Source organism: Periophthalmus magnuspinnatus, chromosome 7 (assembly GCF_009829125.3).
Source record: "Periophthalmus magnuspinnatus isolate fPerMag1 chromosome 7, fPerMag1.2.pri, whole genome shotgun sequence".
Taxonomy (NCBI): domain Eukaryota; kingdom Metazoa; phylum Chordata; class Actinopteri; order Gobiiformes; family Gobiidae; genus Periophthalmus; species Periophthalmus magnuspinnatus.
In genome coordinates, this window is record NC_047132.1 from 10876730 (window position 1) to 10904367 (window position 27638).

Below are 27638 nucleotides of genomic sequence, written 5' to 3' on the forward strand. Positions count from 1 at the left end.
TGGCGAGCTGGAAGTGCATGTTAACAGATAAATAAACGCAAGGCACAGGGGAGCAGTTTCATATTACAGAAAAGAGGGATGTAGCTGACCTATTGTGTCAACCAGGCAGGCGCAGTAAAACGGGATGCGCACTATATGCCGACGCGCAGGGACATTGTACCCGAGTTGCACGATCAGGGCCATCTTTGCTTGTCCTCGCCGGTGACAGTGTGTGTGTGTGGTCACTTCACATTTTGTCAAATTTCTGGCGAATGATAGTTTACAGTTTTTGATTTTGGGGACAGATTCGGAGTAGTTGGTTGGGTAGAACAGAACCGTGCACCGGTGCGAGGATCCGTCTTGTATCCAGCGGCATCGTATCCTCCCTTCCTTCGGTACCCTTCATTTCATTTTTCTGACACAGGGCGAGACGGAGAGGCGCTGCTTGCACCATGGATGAGGAATATGATGTGATTGTTTTGGGAACCGGGCTCACAGTAAGTAATCAAGCGTTATTCGCGCAACAAGATGCACGTTTGGCGAGTCATTTAATCTCTCCCTATTGAGAATCTATCCACTCCTCCCTTACGCATAACAACATTGTGCAAGATATGTTATTCTGCTTCACGCATTTAGCCTTTAGCTTTCTTCTGAACAGCCCCGTGCAACGTTTCCATTTGTTGGGGACGATACAGCGGCGTGCGTAAAGGCAGTAGCATCTTCAAGGCGTAACCAGTGAGCTATAATAAAGGCTAGAGACTCCATTGATTCTGTTACCGTGGCAATCGCGGCGGCCATCTTGTGATTGTAAGGGCAGTACTGTATAATTCTAATATTTTGTCAAACAGAACCAGAAAATGTATTTATTTAAGGGTTTTAATTCGTATATCTTGCTATATTTGTGCTCCCAATAATGCAGGGAATTCTTCTCGTTTTTAACAGTTATAACACATGTACTGGAGCTAGCGATTGGCTGCTTTAAGTTACCATGGCGATGATCTGTTTCTCCGTTCCTCTAGCCTTTTTAATACCACATTGGGCGTAACCCCTTTGCAGCGTGTGATGGTTGTGCGCGCATAGGCCTCGTTTGGCGTCGGTGCAGGCCGTAACATCACTCCATTCAATGACTGAACACTTTCCATGCTCTGTAGACGCTGACGACGCCACTACAATTTCCTCCTATGCGACAGAAATACGCCTAAAGCTGTGAAACCTCCACGCTATTGCTTACTTGGCTTGTTCCATGGACGTACCCAACGTTTTAATAACCCTCACAGAAACACTAAGCTGTGGCAAAATAGTTGTAATTACAGTTTGGAGAAAGGCGGTGTTTGTTGTCGTTATCACCGTGCTATAAACAATGATAGTACTGTAGCGGGTTATGATTTTACGCATGCGCACTGGGCATCCGTACCTCCCTGGCTGCAGACTTTGCGCACACCCCTCTGATTTAATCATGTCTCAAACTAATCTTTGTCTTTGTTATGTTCGTGATTAATCGGATAAAGGATGAATATGGCCCTAATGGAAAAAAAATAATCGAATTAAAATAAACATATAGAGCTATTTATGGCTATGCTAGTTGATTAAAGAGACAGGACCATAAAGAATCTACAGAACTGAAGTTAGACATACACAAGCTTGTATAAAAAAAGACTATACTTTTAATTCACTTTATTGATTAATTTGTTATGAATATATAGGTGGCAGGGTGACTTGCACAAAAAGAGGCTTCAGGGTTCAATTCCCAGGTCTTACCGGGTGGGGTCTTTATGTTTAGGTTAGAGTCTAAAACCTAAAACACTGGTAAAATCCTTCATTGAGGTAATCATGACCAAAGCTTATGGTGGGTCTGTGGTCTCCTTCTGCTCCAGACACATTTAACCCCAGTGTCATTGAGGGATGGGTCAAACTGCTCTGTAGGTGTAATAAACGATACCTTACCAAACACATGGGACTGTATCTGTGGTAAATCTTTAGTCAGATAGTAGTATCTGTGTATATATTTATTTAAAAAAAATAATTAGTCGAGTCGCAGTTGGTCAAAATAGAAAAAAAACAGGAAGTAGCGCTTCTTCTTACTTCCTACTTATCTATGGCACAATACACAAATTTTCATTGAAGTACATGGAGTATTTATGTGCTTGGTTGGCATGATGAAGAGTATTACCTTTCCAAACAGCTGGTGTATTCAACAGATAATCAATAATAATTAGTTAAGGGTAACATATAGTATTGGATTGGTGTCATTACTATTACTATAACAACTACTACTACTACAACTACTCATATTACTACTAATGCTGCAACCTTCCATTACTACTACTACTACTACTACTACTACTACTACTACTACTACTACTACTGTTACAGCTTCTAGTACTACTACTACTCCTACTACTGCTTCTACTACTACTAGAACTACTATATGAGTACTATATCAGTTTTGGGAAGAATACTTTGAACATGTATTTAATTATTGAATACCTGAATTAAAATGTATTTTGTAACATATTATGTTACATGGTCCAATCAGAGTACTGTATTCTGAATACTTAGAATATTTTTACATCAAGGTGCATTTAAATTATAATGTAAAGCGCAGGACAGGATTAAAAACACCTTTATGTTTGTTTCACTGTTTGTTATCCATTTCCTATCACTGATCAGAGAAGGAAAAATTCACACCTGCTCTCACCGCAAGAGCAGTTTTTTATATTTTTCTCACTATTTCTGTCCAGTTTGAAGACTAAATTGTGTAATCAAGTACTGCCATGTCTTCCTTTGATTGTAGGAAAGTAACTATATTCTGAATACCACCAAATGAAAAAGTAACTGTATCGAAATACATTTATTCAAAATTTGTAGGCTTTTAAATTTGTAAATACATGTTCTCGATAGAGTTACTTTCCAGCACATTCTACTGTTTATTAATTACATTAGAATGTTTTTATGTGATGAGCTAACAGTGATATGCTACTGTATATTGAACTCAAACATGTAATATTGTGCTAGTAATGCTTATTTGTGACTGGCTAACACATTCTCTTGTATTTTAAACATATTTCTGTTAAATTTTTTTCATAGGAATGCATTCTGTCAGGGATCATGTCTGTGAATGGGAAGAAGGTGTTGCATATGGACAGGAACCCGTACTACGGAGGGGAGAGCTCTTCGATCACACCCCTGGAGGAGGTACACTCTGCTCTGGGCAAATCAATATGTTTAACTGCCCCCCTGCTCCCTCTCAGTTTACCCCCACTGCTGTCTGTGCATCTGCTACTCAAAAACTTTGCCTCTCTCCACCTCTCTGCCCCTCTCCACCTCTCTCCACCTCTCTCCTCCTCTCTCCACCTTTCTCCACCTCTCTGCCTCTCTCCTCCTCTCTCCACCTCTCTCCACCTCTCTGCCTCTCTCCACCTCTCTGCCTCTCTCCACCTCTCTCCACTTCTTTCCACCTCTCTGCCCCTCTCCACCTCTCTCCTCCTCTCTCCACCTTTCTCCACCTCTCTGCCTCTCTCCTCCTCTCTCCACCTCTCTCCACCTCTCTGCCTCTCTCCTCCTCTCTGCCTCTCTCCTCCTCTCTTCATCTCTCTGCCTCTCTCCTCCTCTCTTCATCTCTCTGCCTCTCTGCTCCTCTCTTCATCTCTCAGCCTCTCTCTGCCTCTCTCCACATCTCAGCCTCTCTCCATCTCGCTCCACCTCTCTGCCTCTCTCCTCCTCTCTTCATCGCTTTGCCTCTCTCCTCCTCATTTCATCTCTCTGCCTCTCTCCTCCTCTCTTCATCTCTCTGCCTCTCTTCACATCTCAGCCTCTCTCCATCTCTCTCCACCTCTCTGCCTCTCTCTGCCTCTGTCCACCGCTCTACCTCTCTCCACCTCTCTGCCTTTCTCTGCCTCTCTGCCTCTCTCTGCCTCTCTCTGCGTCTCTGCCTCTCTCTCCACCTCTCTGCCCCCTCTGCCTCTCTGCCTTTCTCCACCTCTCTGCCTCTCTCTGCGTCTCTGCCTCTCTCTCCACCTCTCTGCCTCTCTCTGCGTCTCTGCCTTTCTCCACCTCTCTGCCTCTCACTGCCTCTGTCCACCTCTCTACCTCTCTCCACCTCTCTGCCTTTCTCTGCCTCTCTCCACCTCTCTGCGTCTCTGCCTCTCTCTCCACCTCTCTGCCCCCTCTGCCTCTCTCCACCTCTCTGCCTTTCTCTGCCTCTCTCCACCTTTCTTCACCCCTCTGCCTCTCTGCCTCTCTGTCCACCTCTCTGTCTTCTGTCACATTTTAGCTGTGTCAGAAAAGTGCCTAGACATAATTCAAATACCCAAGAGATTCATAATAGTTCCTTAAATTAAATCTCTCAAGTAAAGAGTACTGTGTTTTACTGTTTTAACATCAGATTTATGATTTTGATGTAAATGTAATCTGACAGTTTGAATATTTCATTGTGCACACATTCAGGTCATTTCAAATACTAGACCACGTCAAGACAAAACAAATCGTGTCTGCAGGGAATGTACAAGAAAGACTTTATCAATAAGATTTTGTCAGGTAGGATGTGTCGACACAGATCTGGGAGTAATCCAGAACTAAAGCCGAACTAGAACAGGACCAAACCAGGGCTAGAGGAAGGCCAAACAAAGTCTACATCCAGACCATAGACTGTATATGTAAATGGACATAGCTAACCTGCTTGCCGCCGTGTTCCAAACAGGAAGTGATCATGAGCTGCGCTTCCTGCTCCATTGACTCTGGCTCCAATTCACTTTACATTAGAAAACTGTGGCCTCTCTCTCTGTAACTGCTGCTGTCAGACTCGTCATTTTGGTCTTAAAATCCTCTGCCTTCTTTCCCTGAGGTCGCACTTGCTAGCTTTAATTGACTGCGTTGCTAAGTGCTTGCCCCCTGTCAAACCAGTGGTACGGGCAGGAAGGGGCGTTACCTTCAACAACTTCGGTCGGAATTCCAAATATGGACTTGGCTCCAAATTTGCCCCTATAACTGCTAGCCTCAATGAGCTTCATTTGACTTGAGCCAAACGCTATGATTATTATATTATTATTTACACCTGCTCGTCTCCATGGAGATAGGATTTGCCTATAGTATGGCATTTACATCACACTCACTTAGTCCACTTCTTTATATAGTTTATGCTCCAGACTAAGCCTCAGGTTAAGTCAGGACCAAAGTAAGATGAGTGTGAACGCCTTATATTTTTACTCACAGTGGAAAAAGTAGCCAAAACTTTACACCTAATTAAAAAAATATTACTCAACGTGAAGTAAAAGTATCACAGTGTATTAAATGCTACCCATTACTCTTGTGGTCTGCAGTTGTACAAGCGCTTTAACCAGCCGGAGACTCCCCCTGAGTCCATGGGCCGAGGCCGGGACTGGAACGTCGACCTCATCCCCAAGTTCCTCATGGCCAATGGTTTGTATAATGCATCTCTATTCAGTGTTACCACAATTAAACCAAGACTAAAACTGGACCACATGATCTTAGAAATAAAAGAAGAAAAGCAGTTATTATAACAAAATCCGGTTTGTGTCTAATCTCACTGATGCTGAAATTGAAAACATTATGGAAAGTCTTATTGAAAGGAAATAAAGGTCCTATATTGTGCAAAATTCATTCTTGTGAGCTTTAAGCCATGTAGCTCATCAAAATCAAAATCTCATCAAAAATATACCTTGAGTTTTTTAGTTTATTATTAGTCTGTCTACATCTCCAAACCTCAAAATGCTCTGTTTCACCTTATGATGTCATGAAGTGGTAGTTTTCATGTTAACAGCTCCTTTTACTTTTTGTTCAGTAGAGATGGGCAATTCCTGGGCTGAAATTATCTAAATGATTCTAGTGAAAGTGTTAAGTTTAATAACACAATAGAGCACTTCCTGTATTACCACATGACATCACAAGGTGGAACAGCGTGTTTTTTATTTGAGAGAAGAACATGTGTGAATGAAACAGAACACAACTCCAGGTCTGTTTGTGATGAGAAAACAACATTATAACATAGATCAGAAAATAGCTTAATATGAGTCTTTTAATGTCAAAATAATGTTTTTTATGCAGTGTCACTGTTATAAAAAGGTGAGGAGGGAGAATTAAACACGATTGATTAAACAAACAGAATAACTGATGATTTGCTGTTGTATTTTTCAGGCCAGCTGGTGAAGATGCTGCTGTACACAGAGGTGACCCGGTATCTGGACTTTAAGGTGGTGGAGGGCAGCTTCGTTTATAAAGGAGGAAAGATCTACAAAGTTCCCTCCACTGAGACCGAGGCACTGGCTTCAAGTGAGTCTCCTGTCTCTGTCTCATATCTGACAGGTTTTTATAATTATCACTTAAAGTTGCAATATGTAACTTTTCTGGGAGAGAATGTGATTATTATTACGTTTATATTATTATTTACACCTGCTCGTCTCCATGGAGATAGGATTTGCCTACAGTATTAAATTTAACTTGTATATCTTGCATTTATTGCTAAAAATACCTCTGAACTCATCTCTTCATGTATCTGCCTGGAGCCTATAATGCCATACTCTGCAACATTCTAGGCAAAGCAATAACAGTTATGTGGAAACATTACATAGCGCACATTATTTTATGGGATGGCACCAGTAGTAAATATCTATTATAATTTTGCTCCAGTCAAGTTGCAGTTTGTAAAGAAAAGTTGGGAACAGCATTTCAGGAAGTAGTGCTGAGTTTTCAAAGGGAATCGCTCTTCTTTTGTCAGCAATCCACAAAATCCTGTCTAAAATTTACAGAAAAGTAACACTTTTATTTTCTAAAAGTACACATTCACTTGACAGGTAAAAATATATTTTTGTTTTTTGATGATTAATGACTAAATCAGTGTAAATCAGCCCTTGTTACATTACAGTTTCATGTCACATCTGCTGCCCACGTCCAAACAGGAAGTAAAATGACAAACTTCACAAAGTTGTTGAGCAAGAGGAAAGACTGTTTTTTTTTGTTGTTGTTGTTTTTAAGGAGGCTAACATGTCCTATGAATGTTTTCAAAGGTGTTTTTTCAGACAGTAGAATGAGCTGATGTCGTTATCTCAGATGGGGCAGTGTTTCGACCGAGCTTGGCTAGGGCCAGGAAGGAAACAAAAACAGATGGAAAAGTGTTTAAAAAAAAAAAGAATAGTAATTTAATTAACAGGAATGTAAAAGATACATTTTATTTATTAATTCATTTATTTGATAGGGACAAGTATGTACATTAGACATGTGACATACTACAACATTTATCACCAAGGCTAATTTGCAATGTCCACAAAACAAAAGGCAAAAAAACACACACAAGGTTCGCTGTATTCAGTTCAGTTCAATTTTATTTATATAGCACTGTAGGAGCCATATGATATGTTAGTTGCCGTGGCAATGCGTAAGGGGCGGGGTTCACGTGGGCAAGGGTGACGTACTGGGAGGTACAAAGGCACCGGGTTTCCTGCTGTCTGACAGGTGGAGAGGGGAGACGCCGGGTAGCCGTATTTTTCGTTGACCGCTTTATTTTTCTGCTTGTTACCATACCAGTTTCTGTAGGCCTACAACTTACCATCTTTGTATGTGTAACCTGCTTAGACACTGGAACCAACTGATTAAAACACCATAAAACGCACTTCGTGAGTCATTCAGTTCTTCCAAATAATAGCGCGTCAGAACGAGGTACTGGACCCGGACTCCTCTCGAAGCGACACAGGCATATGGTCGCTACAATTTTGTCAACGAAAAAGGCATTTAACTAAAGGGAAGCCAGCGCTCGCAATATTGAACACGCGCCAGGACGACGCTAAGTGAGTACAGCTGTGCCAATCAGCAACGGGGCAACCAAACGCCATTCTGCGGAGTGCAGGTAAGCTCACCTGCTGCGTTGTCTGTGGACAGAGAATCCGTGCATCAAATACTAGACCTAAGTGTCTTTGTTTGTTTATGGACTTTGAAAAGGAAAGTGCTTGGATAAGAAAGTTTGTGCGCTTTGGTGGAGGTTGCGGGGCGCGCGCTCTGAGTGACGTCACGTTGCCGTGGATTAAATAATACGATGTCCTGGAGTTTCAATGGAAATGATGATTGTGCCAATTTGTTGAAATGGAAAGTTATTAATCATACACTGTGTGTTTATATTTTATGAGTGTATTGCAACGTTTCACTGAAAAGAAATGAATAAATAAAATTGAAAGAAAAATAACAATAAAATGAGCGAAACTAATGGTGCGGCCTCTCGGCCCGAAATGAAACCTGGAAAGCGTGAACGCAAACTCTCTGAAAAGGCACTAACGTATAAGGTGGAAAAACTACAAAATGAACGCAAAGGTCGCGTGAATAAAATAAAAGGCTTGATACCTGCCATAAAAGCTCTCATGAAACAAAAGGAAAATGTGTATCAAGTAAAGGATTCTCTGGTGACATTGAATAAATGGTGTGACTGTGCCAATACTGTTCAGAGTGAACTTTTGCCTTTAATGCCTCAAGATGAAGTTGTCAAACAAAATGAATGGTTTGCAAGCATAATGAAATACACAGAAACATTTCAAAATGATGCAAAACAATGGATTGAGAACACTGAACAAAACTCAAATGAACAAGGTTTAAATGAAATGGATGAAATTACATGCACTGAACCAAGGGAAAATCCACAACGAAGTACACATGAACAAGTTTTTACTGAAAATGAAGAATTTATATGTTTTGAATCAAATGTGGTAAAAATGTCTGACAAGTTTTTAACAGAAGATGACGTAGAACCAGGAGACAGCGCTTCAAATGCTGGAAATAATAAAACCTCACAGTCCCTGCTCTCTACAGCCTCTTCTACACGCCTAAAGGCCGAAGCTGAGCTAGCTGCATTAGCTGCAAGACAACAGCTACTCAATGAGAGACATGCACTAGAGGAAGAGGAAGAGCGGCTGCGAAAAAGGAAGGAAAAATTACAACTTGAAACTGAAATGGCAGAAAAAATGGCAAAACTGGAAATTCTCAGAACTCAAAGCATAACAAGTGGAAAAGGAACTTCAAGAGTATCAGATGGAATGAATTCCTATCTGAAACCGCCATTAAATGTGAATGCACCTATTTTCACACCAGCATCTGCAAAACAAAGTACAACAATAAACAAGCACAAAGTGCCTTCAATAAAACAGACTGGTATAGCAAATGCTACAATTACAACTAACAGACAAGGCTCCCAATGTTTAATGTACGGTGCAGAGCCAGTTATTTCACAGCACGGACAACTTACCTCAGATATCGACACAAATGCACTGAATATGGACAATAAAAACTATGTTTTTGGTATTATGGAAAGACAAAATGAAATAACAACTTTGCTAATACAACAGCAATGCCTTGCAGCTCTGCCAAAAAGAGAGATCCCCGTATTTGATGGTAATCCTCTGAAATACCACACATTTATAAAAGCATTTGAAAATGGAGTTGAGAGGAACACGTCAAATGATTCTGATCGTTTGTACTTCCTGGAACAGCATACAAGAGGCCATGCAAAAGAACTAGTCAGGAGTTGCCAATACATGAATCCAGAACAAGGCTACACAAAAGCTAAGAGTTTATTAATGCAACAGTTCGGTGATGAGCAAAAGGTGGCGTCTTGTTACATGGACAAAGCTCTGTCGTGGCCTCCGATTAAAACTGAAGATGTAAAGATGCTGCAGGACTACAGCCTGTTTCTTAGAGGATGCTGTAATGCTATGGAGGATGTACAGTATCTCCATGATTTGGACATGCCTTCTAACATGTTAAGCATAATAAAGAAGCTGCCTTATAAGCTCAGAGACAGGTGGCGGAGCCACGCCTGCGAGCTCCAGGAACGGCAGAAACGAAGAGCTCAATTTCGAGATATTGCTGATTTCATTGGAAAACAAGTGCGCATACTCACCGATCCAGTCTTTGGAAACATTCAAGATCCTCCCATATTAAATAAATTAAACAAACCTAAGCCACAACTTCGATCGAAAGGTACCAGCTTTGCTACCACCGTCGGTCCAGCAGGGAACAAGCCTTGGTCTTCAAGAAATGAAAAGGAAATAAAGACACCGGAAGGTAATGCTTGCATCTGTTGTGGAGCAGGACATACATTGGCTAATTGTGCACAGTTGGGAAAAATGGCACATGAGAAAAGGATGGACTTCCTGAAGGAGAACGGTATTTGCTTTAGTTGTTTGTGCACAGGGCACATAAGCAAGCATTGCCGTAAAAGGTTGTCCTGTTCAAAGTGCAGCCTGAGACATCCCACTGTCCTCCACAAAGAGAGAATGCCTGGTGCAATGAGTGAACGCAGCACGGAGGCTTGCAACATTCTGGTGTCGAGTGGCCTTACAGGGGCTGGAGACCAAGACTGCAAACTACCTATCGTTCCAGTTCAAGTTAAGTCCAAAATGGGAAGCAGAATAATTACCACGTATGCGTTCTTGGACCAAGGAAGTACTGCAGTGTTTTGCACTGAGAGCCTGCTACATAAACTTAACATAACAGGAAGAAAAGGGCATATTCTTCTACGGACGATGGGCCACGAGAAGGTTGTAAATAGCAACATGGTGTCTGGACTGGAGGTTGCGGCATTAGATGGAGAAGAGTTCCTCGGGTTGCCCAAAGCCTACACGCAGGAGTCCATGCCAGTATGTAAAGGAAATATCCCAACAAAAAGGGATATTAAGCAATGGCCTCACTTGAGACATATTCATTTGCCACACATCAATGCAGGAATCGAGCTCTTGATAGGAACCAACGTGCCAAGAGCTCTGGAGCCATTGGAGGTGGTTTGTAGTGTGGATGGAGGACCGTTTGCCACTAGAACGATGCTGGGATGGACAGTAAATGGACCACTGGGCGGAGGCAGTGAAGAGATGGACAGTGAGCAGCCAAACATAACTGTTAATCGTGTTTCTGTTGTTCAGCTGGATGAGTTATGGCAGCAGCAGTTTATAAATGACTTTCCAGAGAACAGTCTGGATGAGCAGCCTGCCATGTCAAGAGAAGATTTAAAGTTCATGGAATCCGTCACCACTTCTGTAAAACACCTGGATGGCCATTATCAGATCAGTTTGCCACTGCGGCGCAGCACCACTTGCATGCCAAATAACAGGAAAATGGTTGAGCAGCGTTTAAAACATCTCAAACTAAAGCTGCAGAAAGACCCAACATTTTTCTGTGAATACAAAATGTTTATGGAGGAGCTGCTGCACAGACGTTACGCTGAGAAGGTACCCGAAGAGGAGCTGATTCGTGGAGATGGAAAAGTGTGGTACATCCCACATCATGGTGTTTACCATCCCACCAAAGGAAAGTTAAGAGTCGTGTTTGATTGTGGAGCTTCTTACCAAGGAAAATCATTGAATGCTCAACTCTTGCAAGGTCCAGATCTGACCAGCTCTTTGATCGGGGTGGTGACCCGCTTCAGAAAGGAGTCAGTGGTGATAATGGCTGACATTGAGTCTATGTTCCACCAAGTGCGAGTCACTCCCGACGATTTGGACCTGCTGAGGTTCCTCTGGTGGCGGGACGGTGATCTGGAGCTAGTACCGGATGAAAGTGCACTTGTTTGGGGCTACATCGTCACCTAGCTGCGCAAACTATGCCCTCAGGAGATGTGCAGAGGACTATGGGCACCTCTACAGTCAGGATACAGTAAGCGCGCTGTATGACTGTTTTTATGTGGATGATTGCCTTGTCTCGGTGGCTACAGAGGAACAAGCACTCTTGTTATACAAGGAACTAGTCGACTTGTGCTCTAAAGGAGGGTTTTGTCTTACTAAGTGGAGAAGTAACAGACCTGCCGTGATGGATGCCATTCCTTTGCAACACCAAGCAAAATGCATGGAACTGTTTAACATGGAGTTGGATTCTGTGTTTGTGGAGAGAGTGCTGGGAGTGGAATGGTCTATCAAATCGGACTCATTCAAGTTCAATGTCAGGCTCAAGGATAGACCAAGTACCAGACGAGGTATACTTTCCATCATCGCCTCCATTTACGATCCTCTGGGAATGCTGAGCCCTGTGATTTTGACGGCAAAGAAAATCCTGAGAGACCTGTGCAGAATAAAGGTGGGATGGGACGACACTATTCCCGATTCAATCTCGAAGCAGTGGTCAGAATTCATGGAACAGCTCCACCTGCTGGAAAATTACAAAGTGAGTAGGTGTCTGAAGCCGCCACACTTTGGAGAAGTCTCCACAGCTCAGCTACATCATTTCTGTGACGCCAGCGAGAGTGGATATGGAACCGTAACTTACCTGCTGTTAAAGAATAAGAATGCTGAGCAACACACTGCATTTGTGATGGGAAAGTCACGAGTTGCTCCCCTCAAATCTTTGACCATACCAAGGATGGAGCTTATAGCCGCAACTATGGCTAGCCGTATGGATATGCTTTGTAAAAGGGAGCTGCAGATGGATCTTCTGGACTCAGTATTCTGGACAGACAGTGAGTCAGTGCTGAAATACATTCGAAATGAAACCTCACGATACAAAGTATTTGTGGCAAACCGGGTCTCACAAATCCTTAAGGCATCCAGTCCTGCACAGTGGAGATATGTGGTCACTGACAGTAATCCTGCAGACATAGCCTCTAGGGGTTTGAAAGCTGAAACACTACTTAAGCATCCTACGTGGCAGTCAGGCCCTCACTTCTTGTTACAGCCGGAGAGTCAGTGGCCTGTCAGTCCACAGAACATCGGTCAGCTTTCCCCTGAAGATCCTGAGGTGAAGAAGATTGTCACAGTAAATGCTGTACAGACAAAGGAGGAACCAGTGTCCCGCCTGGTTCAGTATTTTTCTACTTGGACGCGCCTTAAGAAGTCAGTTGCCTGGATTCTAAAGTTTAAAGAGTGGCTTCGGTCCTGTATGAAGGAAAGGAGAGAGTTAAAGTTGAGCTTAGAACATTCTAATCTCACGAAGGAGCAGCAGGAACGTACAGTGGAAGTGGAAATGCAAGGATACAAGAGGACAAAGATGGCTTTCAGTCTTGATGTTGAGGATTTGCTCAAAGCTGAGCTTGCCATAGTAAAATACTGCCAGCTGAAGACTTACGCTGAGGAGCTGGTTAGTCTTGAAAAGGGGCAGGCAGTAAAAAAGTCCAGTCATCTCCGCAAGCTTTGCCCACAGTTGCAAGATGGAGTCCTGAGGGTTGGAGGTAGACTCAGTAATTCGTCTATGCCTGTAGAGGTAAAACATCCCATAATACTGCCTAAAGATCTGCACATTTCAGAGCTGCTTCTTCGACATGTTCACCAGGAGGTGGGGCATGGTGGTCGCAACCATATGTTGTCCAGACTGAGGGAACGGTACTGGATAACTGGTGTGAGTACTGCCATAAGAAAGGTGCTGTCCAAGTGCGTTGTCTGTCGCCGCCTGAATGCGATGCCAATTCAACAACAGATGGCAGACTTGCCATATGATAGAATTGTGCCTGATGAACCGCCATTCACTCGTGTGGGTGTTGACTATTTCGGCCCTTTTGAAGTTAAGAGCAGGAGGAGTATGGTGAAAAGATATGGTGTAATTTTCACATGTTTGGCTATCAGAGCAGTTCATATTGAAGTTGCACAGTCATTGGAAACTGACTCGTTCATCAATGCACTGAGAAGATTCATTGCCAGAAGAGGACAAGTCAAAGAGATTCGTTCTGACAATGGAACCAACTTCACAGGAGCAGAACGAGAGTTGAGAACTGCTATTGATCGGTGGAACCAGGTGCAGATTAGTGATGTCATGCTGCAACGAGGAATAAAATGGAGCTTCAATCCTCCAGCTGGTTCACATCATGGGGGAGCATGGGAGCGCCTCATAAGATCTGTCCGCAAAGTCCTTAATTCCACCTTGAAAGTGCAAAGTCTGGACGAAGAAGGCTTGCACACAGTGCTTTGCGAGGCTGAGGCTATTATCAACAGCAGACCACTCACAAAGGCTTCCTTGGATGTGAACGACCTAGAAGCGTTGACTCCTAACCACCTGTTGTTATTAAAGACATCACCATCCTTGCCACCAGGTGTGTTTGAGCCCACGGACATGTATGTTAACAGAAGGTGGAAGCAAGTCCAATATATGTCCGATTTATTCTGGAAAAGATGGGTGAAGGAATACTTGCCTCAGCTGCAAGAACGTCAACGATGGATAGGCGTAAAAAGAAACTTGGCGGTGGGAGATCTCGTTCTCATTATGGACAGCACAGCCCCCCGAATTTCATGGCCCATAGGACGTGTGATACAGACCTTTCCAGACAAACGAGGATTTGTTCGTCGGGTGCAGATAAAAACAAGGACTAGCTGTCTGGACCGGCCCATCACAAAACTCTGTTTGCTGCAGGAGGCTGAGGCTGGCTAAGGACGTGCTGGCTTCAGTAGTATTCTTTTATCCTTTGATCTTGCCTTTTTGGACCCCTTTTTAAATGGCTCGGTTTTTTGTGGATTACTTTTTTGTGCCTTTGGACTCAAGACTTTGGACTTAAATCAGTTTGACTGAACTTGCCATATGGGTTTGGACACTTTCACATGAACATTGTTCAGAGTGGACACTTAAGTGTGAGCATCATCAATGTTGTTTCTACATGTTTATGTCTCCTATTTGTATTATTGATTGTAATTGTGGTAATTATTATGTAATAATTAAGGGGCTGGTTGTGTAGGAGCCATATGATATGTTAGTTGCCGTGGCAATGCGTAAGGGGCGGGGTTCACGTGGGCAAGGGTGACGTACTGGGAGGTACAAAGGCACCGGGTTTCCTGCTGTCTGACAGGTGGAGAGGGGAGACGCCGGGTAGCCGTATTTTTCGTTGACCGCTTTATTTTTCTGCTTGTTACCATACCAGTTTCTGTAGGCCTACAACTTACCATCTTTGTATGTGTAACCTGCTTAGACACTGGAACCAACTGATTAAAACACCATAAAACGCACTTCGTGAGTCATTCAGTTCTTCCAAATAATAGCGCGTCAGAACGAGGTACTGGACCCGGACTCCTCTCGAAGCGACACAGGCATATGGTCGCTACAAGCACATTTAAAATACAACTGCTAACCCTAACTCAAAGTGCTTCACAAAATGTATTTATCTGGGATGTAATTTCATATTTTTCACTTTCACTTTTTCACAAAGACATCTCTGGTATGACACATGGCCATACTGACCGGAGCAGGGCAGAAAAAGATATCGGTGCTAAATATCGGCAACATTTTCGATATCTGCACTAGAGCTGTAAGCCTTTAATCGTTTATTAATTGGTTGTTGTATTTAGATTTTAAGGATTTTAAGGATTTATATGGGACAACAGCAGAAAGGAGAAGTGAGTGAGATTTGGTATGTTTTGATATTTATATGTAAAACTGCAGATGAATGGTAGTCATGAACTCCCTCTGCAGGTGTAGTCGTATGAGTGCAGTATGGGTCAGATACATAGAAATAGAAATTAGTGGAGCAATCGATCAGCAGCACTAGTTAGTTCAAACTTCAAACATGTTAAAAATAAACCCCTCAGCCTTTTCTGCAGGTCTCAAATAATAATATATATATATATATATATTTATTTATTTTTCAGTCCAGTTCAAAAATGTAGTGGAGTAGAAAGTACAGATACTGCTCTCAAATGTACTGAAGTAAAAGTATAAACTATCCACTGTAAAATGTACTTAAGGAAAGTACAGTTACCTACATTTTTTCTACTTAACTGCATTACTATGACTTTTACTTTACTACGTTGCAGCACGGGCCCAGAGCGACGGGACGTTATGATGTCATCTGAAACCACTGTTACTGTAAACCTGTTCTCCTCATAATGTTTTTCTTTTCATTTCAGATCTGATGGGCATGTTCGAGAAGCGCAGATTTAGAAAGTTTTTAGTTTTTGTGGCAAACTTCGACGAAAACGACCCCAAAACATTCGAGGGCGTCGACCCAAAAGTCACAACAATGAGAGACGTTTATAAGAAGTTTGACCTGGGCCAAGACGTCATCGACTTCACTGGACACGCCCTCGCCCTCTACAGGACAGACGAGTAAGTGCAGCACCAGATCGCTATAATCCAAGACACTGGTTCCGTCACATCTTTCACCTCTGTATCCCCTGGTTACCTTGAAGCAGTCAGAAATCCTAAGAAACAAGTGTACCATTGTAGATGCAGTTTTTAAAGTGTTTTTTGGAGCTTTCTACCATGTTATAATGTTGTTCCCTCATCCAAAACATGCCTGAAGAGATTTTATATGTTATCCATACATGTTTGCGTAATCTAGCGATCTCTCCCGGGCCCTATTCAAACCTTGCTTACGGTTAGCAGTACGATCCTATCCAGTGCTCACTCCACAAGCCCATATCCCTTTCTCCCACATGGCAATTTTTCATAGATACACAAAAACAGGATACAAAACAACAATAATTAATAGCCCATAAAAGTGTAATACCCCCTCTTTAAAGGAAACATAATGCAGAATTGACTTTTCAGAGCTTTTAACCATCTTATAGTTGTTTCCAATTCTCATTTACTCATTCAAAGCTGTATTTACAGTGTTTGTGTAATTTTTATACTCTTGCATTCGAGGCACCATTACTCTGAAAATACCTGTTTTCCCCTACCTCCCATACACGCCCACTTCTCTCGTACAGTGGACTTGTTCAGTAATTTTAGATCGATATTATAATTTAAAACATCCAAGATAAAAATCCATGGATGTCATGGTATTCACCTTATTCTGGAAGTTTCCTTGGGCACCGGCGTCATAATTGAGGTTGTATTATTTTGCAAGGAGCTGCTGATTTTGAGTTCTCTACGGACTATAGAGCCGTTTTAAAGTCCCCCGGCGAATCGGTGCAGTGTTGGTCACATGGTCTGGGGACTTCCCCATGATGATCTCTTCTCACTGTTGTTTTCACAAAGTACAACACTATTACAGCTGTTTAAATATGGAACCTGCTCCTAATATTAAAATTATAATCATTCATTGTTACAATCCAGCTCAGCCAGAGTTAGGGAAATAACAAAAAATAAACAACATGTTAAAATATATGAACAAAAGAACCTAAACTAAGAAACCAAAAATAACAGGTTTAATAGTTAAGTTTCATGTCACATAGGCCTATTAAAAATGACACAAAATAAGGGACATGTAACACAATACCAAACCACGAGTGTCCCAAAATAAACACGAGTCACATAAACCTACAAACAGAACCGAGTGACAAAACAACAAGAGACACAAATACGTAACTAAACTAGTGTCTCATGCACGCAAAGTTAAACACACATAAATGAGCAACTAACAACTAAATGAGACAAAAAGGCAGACAGGCCACAAACAGCATCAGCCCCGAGCAGGTGTGTTGAATTTTCATAAATAGGGAAGGTGGCTGTAGATAATGGGCCAGGCAGGAAAACAGTCCTCCAATCCACAGCGAGCACTCACACAGGGGAGAGGGGACAGGTTCAAACACACACTAAACATATCAGATAGATACTAAAAGATGAAAGAGCTTAATCCAGAACATTTTTAAATCATCCCATGGCTAATATAAACACTGAACATTTTACACAAATCAGTCTACTTTATATCAGATTTTAGCGGCAAAACTTTTCTCAAATTCTCCATTGAAATGAATGGGATTCCCGCTTATCCAGAAATGCCATCACAAAGGAAGCGCGGTTCATTTATGCATTTACAGGAAAAGTGGTTTGGGCCGAATAAGGTCAATAGCAGACAAAAAAGCACAATATGTCTTCTTTAAATAAACCTGAACTACTCACGCTTACAGTTCTTTTATTTATTTATTATTATTATTTATTTAATGCAAGACAGATAAACATAATGACCAGTTATATACAGTAGTGACAAGTGGTGATAAGACATACCAAGACATAACACGGTTTGTAGACATAACAGCTATATTTACAATTATGTGTCAAGGCTGTGTTGTGTGTGCGTGCGTGTGTGTTATTTCTGTGGTTTTGGAGAGGGTAAGGTGGAAACGGCAGAGGAGAGTGCGAGTACTAGTAATTCAGAAGTGAGAGAAGAAGAAATAGAGAATGTAAATGGGAGAAAAAATAAATAAATAAATAAATAAATAAATGCAAAAATAATAATCAAGCTTACAGTTTGAACACATGTTTGAATACATTTATAAAACTTTTTTTTTTCCTCTCTTCTTCCAGCTACATGGACATGCCCTGTTTGGAAACAATCAACCGCATCAAACTGTACAGTGAATCTCTGGCTCGATATGGAAAGAGCCCCTACCTCTACCCCCTGTACGGCCTGGGCGAGCTGCCACAGGGATTCGCGAGGTAAACATTATGGAAGCACAATACTCTGAGGGCAGATGTTTGGTGACGATGTTCAGAGCTGCTGTGTGTGACAATATGACGACAGTGACAGTGTAAAACATCATCAGCTCAAGATCATTCTAAAGATATTCAGAAAAGGTTCATTTCTGTCCTGAGAATGTGACTTTTTTTAGTATCGATGACCCTAATCTGGACACAGTTTTTGACATAAAGCCAAAACTATTTTCACTTTGATAATTATGGCTTGAGACTGTAGGATTTATGCTACTATACTACTCCATAAGAATAAAGTGATTGACTGGACTTAAAGGTTCATTATGCAAATTTTCTTCTGGTGTACGGTCTACCACCTGCTTGCAGAGATATTGCTTTGTTTGAACGTTAACTGTGGAGTATTGCAATCTCCATGGAGACAAGCAGGTGATGCCATTAGGCCAAGTTACAAGTCAGATCTGTGAAGAGGTGAGCCTGCTGACAGTATGAATGCATGTTTTTCAAGCCAATAAAACACATGTAATTAAATAAATGTAAGTTAGATTAGCTTAATCTTGTACCATGGAACATTCAAAGCAAACCAATAACATCTCCACGGAGGCAAGTAGATGACGTACCCCCCACCAGAAAATGAGCACGTAATATTGTCATAAGCTGAGGGACTTCTGTCAGTGCATTTTTTTTTTGCCATATGCTCATTTTTAAGCACGGTGTTCTGTATTTTAACTAAACAAATGACAATATATTCCCTTCTTTACAGCTGGCGGGGATCAGTCAAAAATAGGGACACTTGGGACATTTCTTATATCAAACTGGAACAAATGACTGGTTTTGGTTCCACTGGGACAGGGGACACAGGGCTCAAAACTGAGACTGTCCCGGGTCAATAGGGACGTCTGCTCACCCTAAGTTACCATATCATCTCATTGAAAACAGTGCATCTGTAAGTGGTCAACAAACTTGCTTGTACTTGTGCAACCTGTCCCCCAGTAGCAAAGTTCCTGCTTAGGCTTATGAGCCCATAGCAACCCCTAGTGACAAGTCTCAACAGTTTATCTTTTTTGGCTCTGAAGGGATTAAAAAAAAAAGTCATAGCTTGGAGGACCTCAGCTTTGCAATATATCAACATGTCTGATATTGATGTTGTGTTAACTTATATTCAATAAACAGTAACCTGGCCTCCTGTATCCCTGTGTGTGTCAGATGCCCTCCCATCCTCCTGTATCAGTGTTAAGTGGAATAAATGTTGTAATATATTTCTTGTGCTTCTTAGGCTGAGTGCCATCTACGGCGGTACATACATGCTGAACAAACCTGTGGAGGAGATCGTGATGGAGGGAGGCCACGTGGTCGGAGTCAAGTCTGAAGGAGAGGTAGGGCATCCGGGTTTTTATTACACTTAATTCAATGTGACTAGCTACTGGGTTTCAGCTCCCTTTTTCCATTTTGAGGACTTTTCACCATTTAAAAGATTCAGAGTTACAAATAGTATATGACAACTGGAACACTCTGCAATCTCGGAATTTCAACATGGAGTCAAATAACATTTCAGGCTTTGAAAATTTAACATGTCTGCATCCTGTGTTTGGGTGAAATTTAAAAACCCCAAGAGTAAAACTATCTAGGGTACTTGTGTTATATTACCTTTAGTTGCTTCCTCCTGTCCACCCGCTGTTCCACTGCAGTTATAAATGCTCACTCTGAAACCCAAGGAGAGGTTAAAGCAGCACAGCATTAGATTTCTGGTTAAAACAAAACCAAATCCATGCAGTTTGGCAAGTTTTACAATGGTCTTTGAAGATGGAAGCCCCAGTGGTGAGGCTGTAATCATCATGAGTTTTATCTCTACATGTCAGAGCTTTAAGGTCCCTTACTACACAAAATGGACTCTTATGTGCTACATCTCCAAATCCCCAAAAAATAGACAATACTCATTTGCTGACTACTGTTAAAAAACCTTTGTGAGTATGACTATTTCACTGTTGGAGATATTCATAGCTGACCCCTGTGTGTTGTGCAGGTGGCGCGTTGTAAGCAGCTGATCTGTGACCCGAGCTACATCCCAGACCGCGTGCGTAAGGCGGGGCAGGTCATCAGGGTCATCTGCATCCTCAGTCACCCCATAAAGAACACCAACGACGCCAACTCCTGCCAAATCATCATCCCCCAGAACCAGGTCAACCGCAACTCAGGTGAGAGCCCTCCCCCTGCAGGACACCCACAAACCCAGCACTAACCCACTTTGATCCAATTGAATACCTTTAACTGAGGGTGTGTGGTATCTGCACACACTCTGGCTTTGAGGTCAGAGTTTTTGCATACAAATGGGGTATGGGAATATAGTGTGTGAGTGTTGGGGTGAGATTTAATAAGTTTTCTTCTTCTCACTTTCATTCAAGTTTACATAACCCCTCCCTAACCCTGCCCTGTCTCTCCTCAGACATCTACGTGTGCATGATTTCCTACGCTCATAACGTGGCAGCGCAGGGCAAATACATCGCCATCGTCAGCACCACCGTGGAGACCGCCGAGCCCGAGTCCGAGATCGCACCCGCACTGGAGCTGCTCGAGCCCATAGACAAGAAGTCAGTTTCACAGCACTGATAGAGCTCCTATTCATAAAACTATTACTTCTATACAGTATTAGGATCACATCTGACTAATGAAACTTTGATTGACAGGTTTGTGGCCATTAGCGACATGTACGAGCCCACAGATGATGGATCCGACAGTCAGGTGAGAAGTTACTTTAATACAGAGGTAGTTAGCAGTAATCGTTGTTAAGATGTTAATAATAATGTTTCTTTGTAAACTAAAAGAGACCAATTTGTTTTATGATTAGTTAGCAAGTAAAAACACCAGATTCTTCTTCTTCTATTACTTCTCGTCTCATTCGCATTGCTCGTTCATGTTGTACCATGTGACCGCTCTAACCAATCAGAGCACAGCCAAAGCTAATGATTAAAAAGTGTTTTTTAAGACAACAGACGGACTTTGAGCTAAGAAAAAGTTTATGATCTGAAAATAGGTCAAAATCGCCACAAAATTCGACATTTGTTTGTATTTTAATAGAGCCATGATTTAACCTAACCTTAATCCTAACCTTAACCTGACTGTGAAAAAATATGACAGAAATCAACATTTACCAGCCCTAACACTAACACAAAGTGGCTTTTGGGGGGAAAAATGGTGCCATTTATGTATCAATGTAAAGTAAAAGAAACACTGGAGGCGCTTTTGTTATAATTTTAGGTCTAAATTAGCTGTGTCTTGTCAAAAGGCCTGATTTTTTAGACTTTTAACTATATTGGAGAACGCTGTTTAAAAGTGCGTTTCCATGGTTGCAATAGAATGTTAAGTCCCGCCCCCGGACGAAACACCGAACTTTTAGGGAGTCCCCGAGAATAGCAGGTGAAGCATGTACTTTCCTCCTGAAAAGTTCCATAACACTTTTAAGGATGAGCTGTTTGGAAAAGCTCCATCAGTGAAATAAATCCTGATTTATCCTGATGTTTTTCTTTGTGACACAGATATTTGCGTCGCGGTCCTACGATGCCACCACTCACTTCGAAACCACCTGCTACGACATCAAAGACATCTACAAACGCATGACCGGCTCCGACTTCGACTTCGAGAACATGAAGCGCAAACAGAACGACGTGTTCGGAGAGGACGAGCAGTGAGCACCAGGGGGCGACACAGAGGCCAGGCAGAAATACACACACTGCAAAAAAACAAAAAAATAAGCACATGAGATAAGATGACTTGAATTTAAAATAACAATCTTGAGTTTAGTCATTTTAACCGGTTTAGATTCATTTACTCTGCTCAAAATTTAAATTAATTCAAATAGATGTTTTGCATCATCTTTATCTTAAGTCTTAATTTAAGTGGACTAACTTTAAAAAATGCTTTGGATCAACATAAAAAGCTTGTAAAAAGATGACATAATGCATTTATTTAAAGTTAACATCAAGATCACCCAGATAATTTCACTTTATACTTTTTATTTATTTACTACTCTCAATAATGAATGCAAATAACTGTTTTTTATCATCTTTCTCTATCTAAAAAATCTGTTTATTCAAAGTATATAATTTAAGTAGATCAACTTTAATATAATAATTTAAAAAAATGCTTTGGATCAACATGAAAATCCATTACATTTATTTAAAGTCAGCATCTGATAATAATAATGAGTTGTTGTTGATGTTGATAGGACCTATTTCACTGTTAATACTGCAGCTAATTCAACTTGAAATTAGAAGCCATAGTCCTCAAGTGTAGACCTACAAACTTAGTACATCTAAGCCAAAACTACTAAAATCAGACTAACATTGTGAATTCAAGTCATTCTAACTCGTGCAGATGTTTTTTTTGCCGTGGTGGTACTCCTCCGTGGTCTCTTTGCCCTGATCTCTCCATTCACACAAACACGCTGTTCAAATACTCACTTTTTCTCACTGAAAAGCAGGGTTGATGTGATTTTTCCATTACCCATTGTAGATAATATATAACCATGTGTTCTCTTAGCTGTGAAATTAATCTGTCAATGATTTTCAATGCTTTATGATTTTCCTCATATTAAAAGTTCACATCGGGACAAAAAACACCACCAAAAACGAATAGAACTTTGAAACTGGCAAATGGCGTGGATGCTATAGTTAAAGTGACCACCTCTCTCTATATAGGCTGTACTTACTGGAACTTTTTGCTTAATAACAACATAGATAAACAATCTGCGGGAATCAGTGCTGGAATCAGTGCTAACCATATCTCAATACAAACCGCACAGCAAAAAAGCATACATTGAGAAATTACTTAAGAAAACATGTCTGGATGTTTTTGATATGTCTTACTATAGATTCTTTAGTTTGTTTTCATACCTGACATTTTGGACTGCTCACTAGCGCCTCAGAGTGGACGATGTTGCTGTGACGTGTCCGGTCAGCTGATTTAAACAGGTTTTGGTGCTGTCTTCCTACCGATTGGGGCAGGACAGCAGCGCCCCCTGCAGTCCGATTTTTTCAGGACAGTATTCCAGTATCTCGAGGATAACTGTTTACAATAAAAATCATTTTAAGTCAATTTTTGCAGAGTAGTCCAACTTTTGCATCTACTTCTGAGGTGGTGGCTCTATCTATAGTAATTGTACATGTATAGTTACCATTGTTGTACATAGCAGTTCTGCAAAATGAAGGCTGGCCCGTTCAAAACGCCTCCTGTCAACCCTGCTTTACAATATTACAACTTTCTCTTGCCGTTTTTCAATAGACGCGACTCTTTTTTGCAAAAATCAGGCAAACGTGACATCGCCTGTGCAAACCCGCCTGTTCAGTGCTCACTTTGCATTGCTGTTGTGTGACCCTGTGCTAGCAAACAAGCTACCCAGCGGCTAATACTAGGCTAACTATCACCCACACACTACCCTCCTACCCGGAAATGTTGATGATTTTGTTTGTTTTTTTTGTTGCGTATTCTGAAATTTCAATAGTCTATAATATGTTCTAACACTTTAAATTATTGAAGAGTTTTATTTCTATATATTTGGTGCAAAGTTCACTGGCTGAAGTGATGACGTTTACCGTATGTGATCGGAACTGTGGTCTTCAAGAAAGTTCAGTGGGCACATTTGGATAAAAAGAATCGTCTATATGAGTTAAAATGACTTGATTTTAAAGTTTTGGATTTGAGTTTGTTATGGCAAGTTTGCATTTATTTACTTGTCAAACTTAGATCATTTTCAGATGTTTTTTCTGGCCACAAACGTACAAATTTGACAATACTATCTTGAAAACAATCCAGTTTGCATTTATTTACTTATAAAAACCATATGTACTATCTTGTTACCTCTCAATAAATGATCCTTCTAGTTTCTATTCATATATAAACTGAAATGTGTTGAAACCACTCATGACTCTGACTTCAGTTTAAGTCATTTTAAGCCATGTAGATGTTTCGGTTTTGCAGTGTAAGAGTGTTAAAAACTAAGGATTGTGAAACTGCATGTATGTGATGTAGAAAAGAGGTTTTATCGAGTTTTTTTTGGTCCGAACTCGAGAAAGTCGTGTTAAGGTTGAAGACTGAAAATTCAGCTCAAAGTGAATGCACCAGATTGTGTCTTGGTTGTTTGAATTCAACCCCTGTGTACGTCACTGGAAGAGTCACTCCCTTAGGGGCAAAATCCAATGAAAAAACTACACGCTGTAAACACTGTGCTATCTACATGAGTGTAAAAATTCAAATATTAATCTTGTTTTGGATTTATTTACTTATCAAAGCTAGATTATTAAGTTGCTTCTTAGTATTTCTGGCTTGTTTCAGTTAATGCGTTTCAGATGGGGGCAGTTAAAACTACTATTGCAGATTTTGTTGTCATAGAATGTGTTTAAACAAAATATCAGGTTCAAACTTGTGAATTTCTGGTTTAATGAAGAAAACTTGCTCTTGCCCCCTACAATATTCTTTAATCTCTGGGAACGTCCCCTGATCCGAAGGTTGGGGTTCGAATCCCGCTCTCTACATAAACATCATCGGTTGAGGGGTCAGATCCACTGACTCAGGTTTGGCGAAGGTGATTCCAGCTCCCACAGATGATTGCTGTTGTCGTGTCCTTGGGCAAGACACTCAATATAAACTAGTTAAAATAGAGTAATTGCAATAGCTTGACCTCATGTAGAGATACAGTTTTTACAGTGCAGTCGTTAAATGGCAGAAACACACTAATTTGCAGTAGCATAGCAGTACGAAGCCACAGTTTCCTGCCCCTTGTGAATGAACCAATACGATTTGATTTGGTCATAGCCTTAATTCGGGGTTTCACTGAGAATGGCTCATTATTATATTCTTTTAGTGCTTGTTTCTATCTTGTTTTGGATCCTTCCTGTGCCAAAATGTTATTGTTATTGGCAAAAATAGCAAAAAGACAAAAAAAAACAACACAACTATACATTTTACTGTCTTTTCTTTTATCTGCCTATTCTGTTTCTGTTTTATTGCAACAAACCATTCAAAATATGGAACTTGAGCTGGATTGCGCCATCTAGGTGTAACTTCACTTCAGTTCAATAAATCCTAGTTTAAGTTAGCTCAAAGTTTAGCAGCGTAAAAAGTTGAAAAAGCTACATCACGTCTCTGCATAACTATAAACTATTTAACATGAGTTTTACTAAACACAAATTAGCAATAATCCAACTTCTGAGATAAGTTAAAACTGGTTGGTACAATCTGCTGTTATGATGTTTTGAATGGTGCTATGCAATTGTCCTCAAAATGGCGCCCGTAACATCATTTAAAATCTGAATTCTGACAGATGCTTTGCTTTGCTGTTATTGCCGAATCCACCATTTTTGTTTTAACTTAAACGCACCAACACATTCCCGAATTAACACCGAAATGGGGAGCTGACTTTTCTTTTCTTTTTGCAATTTCAGTTTCCGGTAATTTGTGAAGGAACGGCTGCGTCTATGCTTACCTTACGACATTATATCTGGTAGAATTGATTTTTAAAGTGATGCACACTAACTTAATGATATTTGTTTGTTTGTTTGTTGTTTTTGCAGTGTCACATGTTTACCTGATTTAGTGGTCATTCCTGTGTCCATCATAGTTTCGCTATGATTAAAAGCATTCCAACTAAGGTTTCAATGGAGGATACTCTTTAAAAAATACCGCTGCCTATTTCCAACATGTCTCTCTGTGCATCAGTCATTAACGTATGTGCTCATTACACACTGCAGAAAATACATATCCACTGGAATTGAAAAAGTTAGTTCAATTTGGAATATACACTTTTTGAGTTGACTTTACTAGCTTTTATTCATGTTCTAATATGACCTAGATTATCTAACTTGATAATGCAATGTATTAAAACTACTTCAAACAAGTCACATTATCTAGGTTAAATTTATAAACAGATATAAACTAGTCCAACCAACTCAAACAAGCTTAATATTTCAATTGCAGCTTATTTGAAGCCAACTGGACATTGATTTTTTTGCAGTGTAAAAAGACATCAAGACTGGAAACTGTTTACTGAATATATATTTGTTGCCTCTCCTTCATTCATAATAACGTTGTCTTTATTTTGTTTATGGAAAAAGCCTTGTGCGGTCATTCTGTATTCACTCCCATTCATTTTTGGCATTTGAAAATAACACTATCGACTTAACTCCCTTGAAATGGACAAGTGAAGATAGTTCAGGCTCAGTAGTAGAAACTTTCTGTCCTTGTTTGATCACTAGTATGTGAACAATGCCTATAACGTCTTGTGTAACAAATAAAATGATCTAAACTATGACTGAAATTGAAATGAAAAATAAAAAGCACATGGCAAACCTGTGGAAATCAGTTTCTGTTTTTGAACTTAAAAAAAAAACAATTTCAACTTGGTATTGTCATGGTTTTACTTAGGACCCACACAACTGGTAAGTGGTTCAGCTGTTTATTGTCCAGGTTAATCAGGTAAATGTGGTAATATCAGTCTGGAGGGGGGAGGTCCAGAGGTATTGGGCTGGCTTGGAAGCTGGCAGGTAGACAGGTTGTAATACAAATGAAAAAAGTGAACTTGTCTTGTGGAAACAAACATATCTACTAAGTGTAAAAGTGTCAATGACAAACTGGTGAGAAACAGCTGGAAAAAACAGAGCTCTTATACTGCAGGTAATGAGGGAAATTGGATCCAGGTGTGCCAGCTGTCAGACCAGGTAAACCGACGCCCATCTGGAAGGAGAGACAGACAACACAGGAGGAGGGGGACAAGAAGGAAAAACAGCAGGAAGGAGGATCCTGACAATAGACTGTATAAAGAAGTGGAGTAAGTGTGTGTGATGTCACCCATAGTGTTCGGCTCCAGTAAAATGAAGCTCAACGAAGTTAACAGTTATAGGGGAGTTCCTGCGACTGCAAGTATCATAGCAACCAAAGAACCAATCTGGAGTGAAGCTGTGGAAGGTAACGCCCCTCCCCGCCCGCACTGCTGGTTCAACAGTGGACGGGCACTTAGCAACACTGTCAATCTAACCTGTGGCTAATGCTAGCGGGAGTGACCTTCAGGAAAGAAGGCAACTGGTTGGTCTCTTATTAATGTTCATATCTTGATTTAGGGACACACTAGCAAAATGTAAAAATACAAAGATAACATAAAGCAGGTTTATACAAACATTTTAAGACCAAAATGACGAGTCTGACAGCAGCAGTTACAGAGAGAGGGGCCACAGTTTTCTAACGTAAAGTGAATTGGAGCCAGAGTCGATGGAGCTGGAAGCACAGCCCATGATCACTTTGTATTTGGAAGACGGCGGCTAGCAGGTTAGCTATGTCCACTTATATACAGTCCATGCAAATGTAAAATACTAGAACAAAAACGTCCAAATCTTGTTCAAAAA

General features: G+C 40.9%; 1 protein-coding gene across 1 annotated transcript; it reads left to right on the forward strand.

Moving 5' to 3' along the window:
* Positions 1-116: 116 nt before the first annotated feature.
* On the forward strand, positions 117-26598 carry gdi1 (GDP dissociation inhibitor 1). The gene is made up of 11 exons (XM_033969971.2): positions 117-476; positions 3067-3174; positions 5298-5397; positions 6133-6267; positions 15783-15981; positions 18127-18258; positions 19526-19625; positions 20273-20444; positions 20693-20837; positions 20934-20988; positions 21783-26598. The coding sequence occupies exons 1-11, from the start codon at positions 432-434 to the stop codon at positions 21933-21935; spliced, it is 1344 nt and encodes a 447-aa protein (XP_033825862.1). The 5' UTR covers positions 117-431; the 3' UTR covers positions 21936-26598.
* Positions 26599-27638: the final 1040 nt, after the last annotated feature.

Excerpts from the sequence above, each read along its gene's own strand:
- gdi1 (XM_033969971.2), top strand. The coding sequence starts at position 432 with ATGGATGAGGAATATGATGTGATTGTTTTGGGAACCGGGCTCACA. Across the intron at positions 3,175-5,297 it reads CGATCACACCCCTGGAGGAG|TTGTACAAGCGCTTTAACCA; the intron begins GTACACTCTGCT and ends TGTGGTCTGCAG. Across the intron at positions 20,445-20,692 it reads CCAGGTCAACCGCAACTCAG|ACATCTACGTGTGCATGATT; the intron begins GTGAGAGCCCTC and ends GTCTCTCCTCAG.